The 12978-nt window shown below is 48.8% G+C and overlaps 1 protein-coding gene across 1 annotated transcript in view; it reads right to left on the bottom strand.

Annotated features, from left to right (window-relative positions):
- Positions 1–12978, bottom strand: part of HSD17B4 (hydroxysteroid 17-beta dehydrogenase 4) — an 867876-nt gene that overhangs the window by 617433 nt on the left and 237465 nt on the right. Inside the window, exons 6-7 of the mRNA XM_078675560.1 lie at positions 3729–3775; positions 2241–2325 (exon numbers count right to left, since the gene is read on the bottom strand). Of these exons, the coding sequence (XP_078531686.1) occupies positions 2241–2325; positions 3729–3775 (132 nt within the window). The remainder of the gene's footprint in view (positions 1–2240; positions 2326–3728; positions 3776–12978) is intronic.

The following is a 12978-nucleotide window of genomic DNA, read 5'->3' as shown; positions in this document are numbered from 1 at the left end:
TGTATTTAAAGTTGTATGTGCTAGGGACACCAAAACGAGACCAAATTTGTGCAAATGTCAGTAACTGACATCATCATACAACTGATAGCGGATGGAGGATCCGCAATCCAAATTTAGCCTAGGAGGCAGTAAAAGAATCCCACGAGAAAGAGGGAAAACAAAGATTGCCCCACAGGTCAATATAACTAGTAATTTGCGGGATAGAAATGCTACTATCAGATGGGCCCTAAACGAAGCAGATACTACTGCTAGATGGATTAACACCAGCATCCTCCTCCGGATACTTACTTGTCTCAGGGCATAAGGGTTCCTGAGATGCATAAGCATCTCTGAATATCCCATTGGATGCAGGCATTTGTTTAGCCCTCAGGTCGACCAGATGCTCGAAAAAAACAAGGACTCAGGCATTGTAAAGTAATTGGCAGCCTGCAGTCTCTCAGACTCAGAGCTGCCTTTTATAGACAGAAAGCCTGGGGTGTTGCGAAGCTGGCAGGCTGAGGCAACAAACCTCATAAAGCAGAACCTTGAGGGCCTTCAAGAAGGGGGCCTAGAAGGAAAACAGCTGTGTTAGAGGCACACTGTGCTGATACATAGTGACTTCCCATACCCCTCCTCTCCATCACCCAACATCTGTTAGGGGGAAGACTAAGGTACTTCTTCCCTCAGAGGAAGGGCAACACCTCAGACTACTGCTACATCGTAAGCTCAGATGATCTTCACCTTCAAGAGGAAGGGGTACTAGCATAGGGCGACATTGAACCACTACCAGCACAACAATGCTGGAAAGAGGAATACTCCCTCTATTTCATCATCTCAAAAAATGATGGCTACCTCGGACTGATCTTGGACCTCTAGCCATTAAACAGGTTAAACCTCTCCCAACACTTTCATATGGTCAGCCTACTGAACGTCATCCCACTGCTCCAGAAATGCGACTTCACGTCAGAGCTGGAACTCAAAGACGTGTACTTTCACATCCTGGTCCACCTTGTGCATCACCAGTACTTTGATTTGTGATAAGTGTAGAACACTGCCAGTTCAGGACGTTGTCATTCAGTCACTACGACTCCAAGGATGTTTACAAAGTGCCCAGTGGTAGTAGCAGTACACCTGTGCAGAAATGCCATACATGTCTTTTCATACTCAGATGACTGGAAAGATTGGTGAATGATCAAGGGTCGCAGCCAATGTCAATGCCTAGCACATACTCAAGAAACAGGGTCTCTAATTCACAACCTAGCTTTCAAAATCAAAGCGAGAAAGTTGCACCTACAACTCTAACAGGTCCAGCCCTTTTGGTTTGCATTCTAATGCGTTAACAGGGAAAGAATACCCCAAGTAATAGAGGGTGATAGCACTCCAACAGCTGCTGCCACTTTTTCAGACACATCCCATCACTGTCCGAACTGCGATATAACTTTTGAGACTTATGGCTTCACGCATAGTGATTGTGCCATACACTCGGTTACACATGCACCCACTCCAGGAGTGCCTCTTCAGGCAATGAGCACATGTGAAGAACACTGGGAGGCTCGAGTGTTGGTAATGATCAGGGCTCAGCACCTGGACCCCTCAGTAGCAGAGGCATCACTTTACCTGCATGAACCTGCAAGCCATCAGACAAGTCCTCAGAGGGTTTTTCAAACTTTTTCGGGGACACAAACTTGCCAAGATAAGTAGGATCGAAGGTACCTATAATAAAGCCATACTTGCCCATACATACCTAGCTTTAGGATATAGAGGTATTCAATAATTTCGATGCAATACTGTTGTAAGGTGATCGACAGCTATATTGTGGCGTGCAATCCTCTAAGTTTTCCAAGTTTCTGGACTCCCCTTAAGTTTTCAAGTGTATGGAAAATAAGAGTGTTACACAAATGTGAAACTAATATCCTGCCCAACCATGCTCAGGGCCTCCAGCGAGTGGAATATTTTGGAATCAGCGGTTTCAGATAACTTGCCAGAGGATGACACAACTACAGATCTAGTGTGGTTGAAACTTATATTCAAGATTGAGGAATTGGTGTGATTTCAAGACCCTATTATGTAAGAGGTCATCTTAAAAATCCCAGGCAGGTCCCATTTCCAAAAGACCTAGCCTTGTTTCGCTTTCTTCAGTGTGCAACTACCACTGATATGGTTTCCAGTAAAAGCAGATTAACTTCACGAATACAACTACAAATAACGTTTTTCTGTTACAAGTACCAATGACAAGTGCTAGTTCTAATAAGATAACTTACCTTCCATACTTCTGATTCTTCATGTGATTCCATGCTGCTCTGGACACCAAGAATGAACCTCTTAAATGCACTCTTTGAATGATATCTGAAAGAGGATGCATTCACCATGAACTGATAAGCTAATATTTTCTATACTAAGTAGCTTAATTTGTGAAATAAAACACTAAATTAAAGTATTATCTCAAAATATGTTCAAAATTTAAATGAGTATTACATACAGTTTGCAGTTGGAGTTACTGTTTATAGACAGAAGCTGTAGAACACAGCGCAAAAATGGAAGAAAGCAATAAATGAGTCTTGCTAATGCTCTTTAAAGCATGCCGGGTGCTGCACACCCTCTAGCATGCCATGACCCGTCGAAGCAGCCCTGACACCCTCCTGCATGTCTGGTGTTGGGACTTATCTGACAGAATGTGTTGTTGGTTGGTGTGCATGCAACTTGCTGTCATAAGAAAGAGTGTTCGAGGTATTGCCTGAGTAAGTGAGTGGCGTGCAACCTCACAGTGTGTTGGAACTGCATGTGTTATCACTCCAGAATTCCAGGTGCTCTAGGTCCTCCAGCAACATCCACAGGGAAGCCATAAGGGCCCCCTCCACAAGAGGTTCAAGCAGCTCAGACTCCCTACTGCATACCAGATGCTGTGACAAGCAGATGGAAACACTCTAGTATTCCAGGACCACCACACCCTGTAGCACACAGCCCATAAGCGTTGTAATGGTTGGAGGCCTCTCAGAAAAGTAAAAACAATATTCGTTAATTTAGCTTTCTTTACACTTCAGCAAGTCAATAGTAAATGTGTTCAAATACTGTGTGTGACGGGTTGAAGTTCACATTTGGGATAGAAGTTTCATGAAGGTATTTCCTATATTGCATCTACCAAAAAGTATAGCATGCTTCACAGCTCCTATAAGGTTGGTTTATGCTCAAGGAACCACAATTGATACTTTGATAAGTCAGCTGAAAATGTCCACACATTTTGATAGCTGCACAAATTTCAAATTAGAGATGTACGCTGGAAGGAGATGATCATACTACATCCTGCATGTAGAAGGGGACAGGTTCCAAAGCAAGTAGTCCAGGTTTTACGGTATGACAGTTTCACCAGATACTATAATGTGACTCTGGTTAGGAAAATCTAGCAAACTTTGCCAAGCGAAGATAAATAAGTATGCAAGTATCAGAATGGTTGGATTTTCATTAGCTACACTCCTTGCATGCGTTTTAGACGTTGTCCTATTTGCACAACAATGTATTTGCATAAGAGTTAGCAACAATGATGTCAAAAGGGGAACCCTTTTTTCTTAGCGAACACCCATTCCCAAGTGTCTCACTTCAGTAGAGAATCGGGAACCCCTTAACTAAAACACCCTGCAATATCATATCTGCTGGTGCAGAATATCAGACCTGAATATTGCCCAACTCGTGATAAAGACTTTGGTGTTTTCAGAGTAAAGAATTACGGAAAAAAATACTAAAAAGTAACTCACCCCAATCAGCATCACTTATCCTTGGAAACGAGCGATCTCTCAAAATCCTGCAATGTCAAAGAGAACAGGAACTTATTTTAACCGTACGCAGAAAAATACTGTGAATGAGAAAACTCTTTCAATGGTCACAATACCAAGTCACGCCATATTGTATTATTAGGTGCAATGTGCCCAAAGAAATGTGCAAGCAATTAATATGTGAAATATAGGATACGCCACTTTACAAGAACCTCGTTGACTTGCTACCTCTCTGAAAACCGCAAAAACAATGTAAGCAACTACATGGTTTTAATGCAGAGTCATTTAAATCTGTCTCTGTAATTGAACCCGTACAGTGCATCCAGCATAGGGAAGTAGCTTATACAAAGTGTCCCTCACCCTCACTGGCCATTTGACAGAATTATTATTTTAAAAACACATGTACTATCGGATAGTGACCCATCACTTCATTGGGGTAGTTTCTCCAAACAGCCACAGAACCTTCCCTGTTATGCAAGTCGTTTGCGCTGGATGAACCTCAATTAGATTACATCTCCATTTAGCTGTGAGTAAAGAGAGGTGTCCCTGCTCCACACTTTAATTTTTAGAAACGTATTGGAATCTGTACTATCTCTTTAACCAGTCTTATGTATTAATTTTATTGTGCGGAACAAGGGATGAAAGATGGTACCCAAACAGTTGGTGACTGACCCTTGTATGTCCTCCCCCCACGTCCTCTAAATTATTCAGGCTTGGGGCAGAGCTTGTCTGGCTCTATGATGGCCGCAAGCTAGCAGAGCTCTGCAAGCCTGGCTACAATCATTCAACTATCCTGCATCCCAAAAGGGAAAAACTCACCCTGCGGGAGGTAAACAGACACCCCTGACGTCCCAGCAGACGCAGGTGGAGTTTTTCTTCTTCCAGTTCATCCTGCCTGTCGGAAGCAGAGAACCGAGGCTGCAGCAGGCCGGACGGGGAATCCACTGAGGACAGGGAGCTACACGCTGGCTTACGGTCTTGAGGGGGTCAGTGCGGCCTGAACTGGGCTGAGCAGGCCATACCCGGTTACCTGGCGGTGTCGGGAGAAGTGTTGCCCCCCCTTCACGAAGCAGGCGGCAAGCCGCTACTCAAGAGAAAGGGCTGCGCACCATGGACAGGGTGCGGCCAGTCATGGGGTGGCGTGGACTCCCTGGGGCATACTCGAAGACCGGCGCCATCGCACCCTATGCCTACAAGCAGCCTGAAAATTGTGGGGGGATGGGGGTGGCTCCTGTGGCCCAGAAGCTGTCTGCTGCGGCCGGCACATGGAGGTGAGGAGGGGGTTCCGGGGCCTGTGCCTCGCGCGGTCTACAATACTACATATAAGGGTCGCCGGACGGGGGTGCCCCATTGCACAGAGCAATTCAATATTCAGCAAGAGCCACAAGACATTGCTCCGGCACACATAGTAACCATACCAGAACTGCCAGAGGCCTTCCCAGGCCAGTTAATATACCGAAAGAGGGGAGCCACAGCTGCAGATTGACCCGATGCAAGTGGGCGTGGAGGTGAGGACCAGAGCTGTGCAGGGACCCCGGGGCCGGCCTCGGTGTTCCCCGTCTGCGGCAGGTGAGCCGTGACATAAAGGCATACCCATCATGTAAAAAGTGGGAGGTCATTGCGAGGCCCTTGCCAGGAGCATGAGCTCGACAGAGGTGTCTACCGTTGGCGTTTCCCTTCCCCATTGAGATTGACCCCCATAGACTGACTGTCATCATCTGCTGCCAGGGTGGTGCGAGGGGGAGCTGCTAGTGCGCTGCAAATCGGAGGGAGCATCTGGGCTGCTTAAGTCCTCTTGTGAGTAACTGGGCTCAACAAGCCCTTGCTTGGTTCACACCTGCAAAACTGGAGTACAGCTGACTTGGGGAAACAGCTGCAGTTAAACGTATCTCCTTGCACGCAACATTGTCAGTTAAGATTATTGCCCTGAAAGTGATCGACACCACACAGTGGGTGAGCTACCAAGCCAGTTTGCACCAGTCCTATACAAACTCTGCTGTCTAGTGAACATTATTGCACCTGTGAAGTATCCACCTCGCTCAATCTTCCTGTTCCCTACTGACTGAAATCAGCAGCGCAGTGTAACGACAATTCGCAAAACTGATAAATCACAGCCTAATGTGCAATTTGAACTGAGGAAGACACCCAGGCACCGGGATGCTAAAAAAACAGTCAGAATCTGGATCGGACGAAGGCAACTCACCTGGGGACACAGATCTGAAGCAGATCCTGGCTCCCATGTAGCATAGTCTGAACAAAATAGACGGGAAAACGTATGCACTCTCATACCGATTGGACAGAATGTCTGAAAGGGTTGATAAACACACAGAGCGATTAGACGCAGTCGAACAAAGAGTGTGAGATGCAGATTATTCACTAAGGGAGAGCTCACAGGTACAAATCAAAATGGAGAGGCTGGTGCGAAGTGTTCAAGCCAAGGTGGAGGACTTGGAGGAGCGCTCACAGCGCAATAATATCCGCATTGTTGGAATATCAGATCCACAAATATTTCAAATATGGAACATTACTTAGAGCAACTGCTGGTCGAGCTACTGAGCAGGGAGAATTTCTTCACATGTTTGTGATGATCACTGGCTCCGAGGTCGACCCGGGTGCTCCACCTCACCCTATTATAGCGAAGTACCTTAATTACAGAGACTGCAACATGGCCCTCCATTGAGCCAGAGAACTGCAGGATCTGCGACACAAAGGAATGCCTATCTCCATTTACCCTGACTTTACACAGCAAGTGCAGTTATGCATAGTTGGTGTTAAAGCGCCACAATGAGCTCTAGCGAGGAGGCGGGGTCAATACTGGCTCAGAAAAGGGCAATTAAAAGAGTGGTCTGAACTAAACACCCGATAAATATGTGTTTTCAGTATCAAAAATTGTGGCTGGAATGTCGGCGTGGTGGGGGTCGGGGTGTCCCCCCTCCTCCCACTCGCTCATTACTGATATATGTCCCTAACCTGGCCAGGAATGGCTGACCATGACACAGACCGCAGGTGGGTAAACTGTTATACTAATGATCAGTGGGAAGCTATCTACCATATATACCAAAAGATGTGGCTGGGCTGCAGGGTTGGCTGATGTCGGAAATATCCGCCCTTGAGTGTGATTCACAGTGAGTCTGTAATGTTTTTGAAGTTAAATGTGTTTCCTGTAAGTAGGACGTGGGCAGGGGGCTGGGTAGACAGTCGAATATGCAAAGTTTGGGGCTGCATTGCGTGGGAGAGGGATTTGCGGTTGAATGGGGACTAAAGTTGCTTGAGTTTTGACACGGCAGATGGTCACGTGGCCACATATCCCGAAGAGCACATGGTAAGAGATATTTGAGACATCGCAAATATGGAACCAAAACAGAAGACGAGTAATGGAGTACAGTTCTTGACCTGGAATGTGAGAGGATTAAATGAGCATAGGAAAACTCAGAAAGTTACAGCATACTTAAATCGGCATAAGATTGATATATCTCTGCTACAGGGGACGCATCTCACTGCTAAGAGAAAAATGCTATCAAATAGACACTTTCAAGGTAGGGATTACTCTGCAGGCTTTACATCACACGCTAGGTGGGTTTAACTATGGCTTAAACAGAGATCTGGTGTCACGCTGCTATGTATAAAGCTTGATTCCAATGAAAGGTACAGTATAGATAAAGGCCAAAAGATGGGGCAGGCAGTCACATTAGTCAACTTATATAGACCTAACTATGATGACCCAAAGTTTTACCGGGCGCTGGGTTCACTAATGATGCACTAAGAAGGTTCCCCGATAATATGGGAGGCTGGGGTGATTTTAACTGTATACTAAGCTTAGAAAAAGATAGATCCAAAGGCCCCCCTCGGCGCCCAGTGTGTGGCTGCCGGTGTGGTACCGGAGGTAGTTGATCAACTGTGCCTTGTGGACATCTGGAGACAGCGATCCCCAGATATTGCAGGATTCACACATTACTCTGCACATTACAATGCATATACTCAAATAGAATATTGGCTGATCTCCAGGAGTCTGTGCCCACTAGTTGCTGTCTGTGACCCACTGCCTAGAACCTATTCCGACCATTCCCCGGTTATGCTGGATATAGAATTTTGTGCAGGGAAGGCTGTCCCTTTCCTGTGGAGATACCACCCATATTCTCTGATGGACCAGGTGTTTAAGTCAAAATTGACACAGCTGATGGAAGCGTTTTTCGAAACAAATATAGGCTCAGTGGGCAGCTTCTCCACAGTGTGGGAAACATTTAAAGTTTATGTCTGGGGCATGACTATATCCAAATACGCAGCAGTGATCCTGTCATTGAGAGGCAGGTTGTCATAGCTTTAGCAAGAATTAGCTCGCCTAGAGCACGCCCATCAATGGTCTGGGGATATTACACTTCTAGATGACATTAAAAAGGCCCTTAAGGAATACCATGAGACTAAGTATGGTGAGGTGAAACACCTAGGTAAATACGAGACAGCTAAAACCTACGGGGAGGGAGAACGCCCTGGGGTGACGTTAGCAAAACTCGTACGACCATAAAGAGTCAGTGATAGACTTGGAATTCGCTGACGAGACCAGACACAAACTTACCACAACAAGGGAGATGGCTGACAGATTCCATAGATATTATACTGAGCTGTATTCAACTAAGACCACTGATGATAATTAGGCAATCCAACATTATTTAGAGCACATACAAATGACATAGCTCATCAACAGGCACAGAGAAAATCTTATGGCACCCCTTCATTCTATTGAAATTCAAAGCGCTCTTCCAACTATGCGCACAGGTAGCACCCCAGGAATGGACGGCCTCAAGTCAAGTTCTATAAGGCCTTTCAAGAACTGCTCATCCCTCATCTAATGACTCTGTATGAGGGAATGGTGCAAACAGGAGAGATGCCCCCTAACATGAGGAAGGCATTGATTATCACGCACTTAAAGCCTGGCAAGCCCCCAGAGGTCAACCCCTCATACAGACCATTCTCACTTTTAAACATAGACACTAAGATTTTTGCCAAAATTCTGGTGAACCGCTTAGCCCCCCCATATTACACAGGTAGTTAAACGGGAACAACCAGGTTTCGTCCCCGGATGCAACATAACTTACAATCTACGCACTATATTTGGAACCGTTCAAAGGATAGACCCAGCAGTTAAAACTGTGGCAGTGTTCCTTGATGCCGAAAAGGCCTTTGACTCGGTAAAATGGGTATTCATGCAGGGAGTCCTGAAAGAGTGGGGGTGGGGTTTCTTCGGCTGGTCTCGGTGCTCTACACGACACTGCAGGCAAGAGTGCAGATGGGCAATGTAGTCACAAGCCCCAATGTTATTTTAAGGGGTACCAAACAGGGATGCCCACTATCCGCGATGCTGCACGTCCTGGTAGCGCAACCTCTCCTCAGTGCGTTAAGGGAGTACCATGGACACAGGGAAGTGCGATTCCCTGGATACCGATTAATAGTGTCGGCATATGCGGACAACACCTTGATATATGTACGCGAGCCGGAGAGAAACTTTAGTCCTGTTCTTTTCAGAAGGTACGCAGTTTGGGCAGATGTTGGGACTCCGAATTAACTGGGCAAAATCCATAATTTTCCCTCTCACCCATAGTACATCCCAGCTACTGCTCAACTTTCACATGCAGTGGTCCACAGACTTAATACGCTATCTGGGAGTTCAAATCCACACAAACCCTGGTAGAGAGTTTCAAGAGAATTTTGGGAGGGCTGTCTCTAGACTCAAGGAGGATATATATCAATGGAGCAAACTTCCTCCATCACTATTGGGGTGCATATCCATTATGAAGATGGTTGTTTTGCCTAGATTCCTTTTCCTATTCCCAAATATACCCATGAGACTCCCGGCCCATATATTAACTAACCACAATGAGATCCTTAATGATCAGGCTAGCATGGGCTGGCAAACAACCGAGGGTCAAGTGGGAGACGTTGACGTTTATTTACTCAATGGGGAGCCTAAACACCCCAGACTTAGAACTATACTATACTATAGAGTAGCTCAAGCCTCACATGCATATATTTGGATCCATTGGGACATGTTATTGGCTTATGGCCTACTTGGAATGCTTGACAGGACTGGAAGAGAACTGGGAGAAATTAAAGATGTGCGGGATGTCAAGAATGGTGTTCTATCTGCTCGGCGCCTGCCAACCCCGAATAGTTATTCAGTTAAGGGCGACAGGCACTCTGTATGACAGGGTCACGCATGGAGGAACATAGGGGGGTTAATAATCTTAGAACTTTGTCTTGGAATGTCAACAGTTTGGGCAATCATATTAAGCGCACTGCAATATCTCCATAGACATTGCCCAGGTCTGGCGCTGATCCTTTGACCCTGCCTGCAGGTAGGTCGCCCCCCCAGCCACCACACGGTCCTCCTACGACGCTGTGAGGCTGTCACCGCTGTCGCCTTGCTCCTGCCGCCTGCCTCGCGCTGAGTGAGTCCTCCCTGGCCTCTCTCTGGTAACCTGTTCCTCTCCTTTGTTGCTCTGTTGTCTGGCCCGTACCTTTGTGCCCCTTCCCCCGTTTTTTGCTTTCTGTACCCTCCTCCACCGTTTTGCATTGTCCTCCCTTCACCGATGCTTGCCTCCATTCCCTTTGCAGTCCGCTGTATTTTTCACCCTCCGTGCCCCCCTCCCCTCGTTTTGATTTCTGTGCCCCCCCCGCTTGCTTGTGGCCCCTCACTGTTGCCTGTGTTTTTCCTTCATATTGTACTTTATTTCACCGTTTAGTGCTGTCTTACCTTGTTTTCCCCCTTCCCCCCGTTTTTGACTTCTGGGTCCCTTCTGTGTCCCTTTCCCACCGCTGCATCCCTGCGGCCCCGCCACCGCTGTCCCATTCGCCACCCCGCTCCCGCCTCCCAGCTGCTCCTCTCTCCCACAGCCCCTCTTATGGAGGCTGCGCGGCGGTGAAGGAAGTGACCTTTGACCCTGCCTGCAGGTAGGTCGCCCCCAGCCGCCACACGGTCCTCAAACGACGCTGTGAGGCTGTCCCCGCTGTCGCCTTGCTCCTGCCGCCTGCCTCGCGCTGTGTGAGTCCCCCCTGGCCTCTCTCTGGTAACCTGTTCCTCTCCTTTGTTGCTCTGTTGTCTGGCCCGTGCCTTTGTGCCCCTTCCCCCGTTTTTTGCTTTCTGTACCCCCCTCCACCGTTCTGCATTGTCCTGCCTTCACCGGTGCCGGCCTCCATTCCCTTTGCAGTCCGCCGTATTTTTCACCCTCCGTGCCCCCCTCCCCTCGTTTTGATTTCTGTGCACCCCCCGCTTGCTTGTGCCCCCTCACTGTTGCCTGTGTTTTTCCTTCATAATGTACTTTATTTCACCGTTTACCGCTGTCTTGCCTTGTGCACCCCTTCCCCCCGTTTTTGACTTCTGGGTCCCTTCTGTGTCCCTTTCCCGCCGCTGCGTCCCTGCGGCCCCGCCCCCCGCTGTCCCATTCGCCACCCCGCTCCCGCCTCCCAGCTGCTCCTCCCCCCCACAGCCCCTCTTATGGAGGCCGCACAGAGGCCGCGCGCAGCGGGCGCGCCGCTGGCACGCCGAAGGCGCGCCTAAGGCAAGCCCATCTGCGCCCAGACCGCGCCCAGCGCCAGGACCCATGGTCCCCGATGTAGCCAGGCTACCCGACTGAGGTACGACTCCGCCGCCCTCAACGCACTCAACACCGGACGACAGCACCAGACGTCACCTTCTTCACGGAAACCTGGATGAACGCCTCCTCGGCCCCCGACATCGCCATAGCCATCCCGGACGGCTACAAAATCACCCGGAAGGAACGCGCCAACCAAACCGGAGGTGGAATCACCATCATCTACAGGAACACCATCAGCGTCAAACAACCAACACCGAAGACACACTCTCCGCCGCCAAACACCTACACTTCCAGATTCACACCGACCCCAAGACCACACTCAGAGGAACCCTCATCTACAGACCCCCGGGCCCGCGCACACAATTCAGCTAAACCATCGCCGACTTCATCAGCCTGCACGCCCTAGCCTCACCAGAATACATCCTCCTAGGGGACCTGAACTTCCACCTGGAGAAAAACAACGACAACACCACCACCACCCTGCTAGACAACCTCGCCGACCTCGGACTCAAACAACTGGTGAACATCCCCATCCACCTCGCTGGCCACACGCTCGACCCCATCTTCTCCGCCAGCAACCACGTCTCCTTCAGCCACTCCACCGGACTACAATGGACCGACCACAGATGCATCCACTTCACCTTCAAAAAGACTACATCCCACCACCGCACGCAACAAATCCCCGGCAGATACTAGAGCAAAATCACCACAGACCAGCTCCTCATCACTCAGCCAGAACCCGCCCGCCAACACCGTGGACACCAACGACGCAGCACACAACCTCGCACAATGGATCACCAACTGCGTCGACGACCTCGCTCCACTGGAGAACCACCCAGGCAAGACCAGCAACAGGAAAACCACATGGTTCACAGACGCCCTCAAAGACTCAAAGAAATCCTGCCGAACCCTCGAAAAATCCTGGCGCCATGAACGGACAACAGAAAACATGACAGCCCTCAAGAACGCCACCCGCGAACACCACCAACTGATCCGCACCACCAAAAGGACATCATTCAAAGAGCGACTAGACAACAACACCCACAACAGCAAGGAACTCTACAGCATCGTCAAAGAGCTATCCAACCCCAACACCAGCAACAACGACATCACATCGTCACAAGACCTCTGCAACTCCCTCACCACGTTATTCCACCGCAAGATCGCAGATATACACGTCAGCTTCGGACCCCAGACTCCGCCTCCGGTTACCGAACCAACGACCCCCATCACCATCCTCAGCACCTGGACCCTCATCAGCACTGAAGACACCACCCACGTCATGAACACCATCCACTCTGGCTCCCCCTCGGACCCATGCCCCCATCATATCTTCAACAAAGCCGACATCATCATCACTCCCCACCTCCGGAACGTCATAAACAACTCCTTCACGTCAGCCACCTTTCCAGAGAGCTGGAAGCACGCAGAAATCAACGCCCTGCTGAAAAAAACCACAGCGGACCCCAAAGACCTCAAAAACTTCCGCCCCATCTCTCTTCTTCCCTTCCCGGCCAAAGTCATTGAGAGACCGTCAATAAACAACTGACTACATTCCTCGAGGCAAACAACTCGCTCGACCCATCCCAGTCCGGATTCCGAGCCAACCACAGCACCGAGACCGCCCTCATCGCAGCCACCGA

Source organism: Lissotriton helveticus, chromosome 2_1 (assembly GCF_964261635.1).
Source record: "Lissotriton helveticus chromosome 2_1, aLisHel1.1, whole genome shotgun sequence".
Taxonomy (NCBI): Eukaryota; Metazoa; Chordata; class Amphibia; order Caudata; family Salamandridae; genus Lissotriton; species Lissotriton helveticus.
The sequence above is the reverse complement of the archived record's forward strand: the minus strand, read 5'-3'. Positions and strand labels throughout refer to the sequence as shown.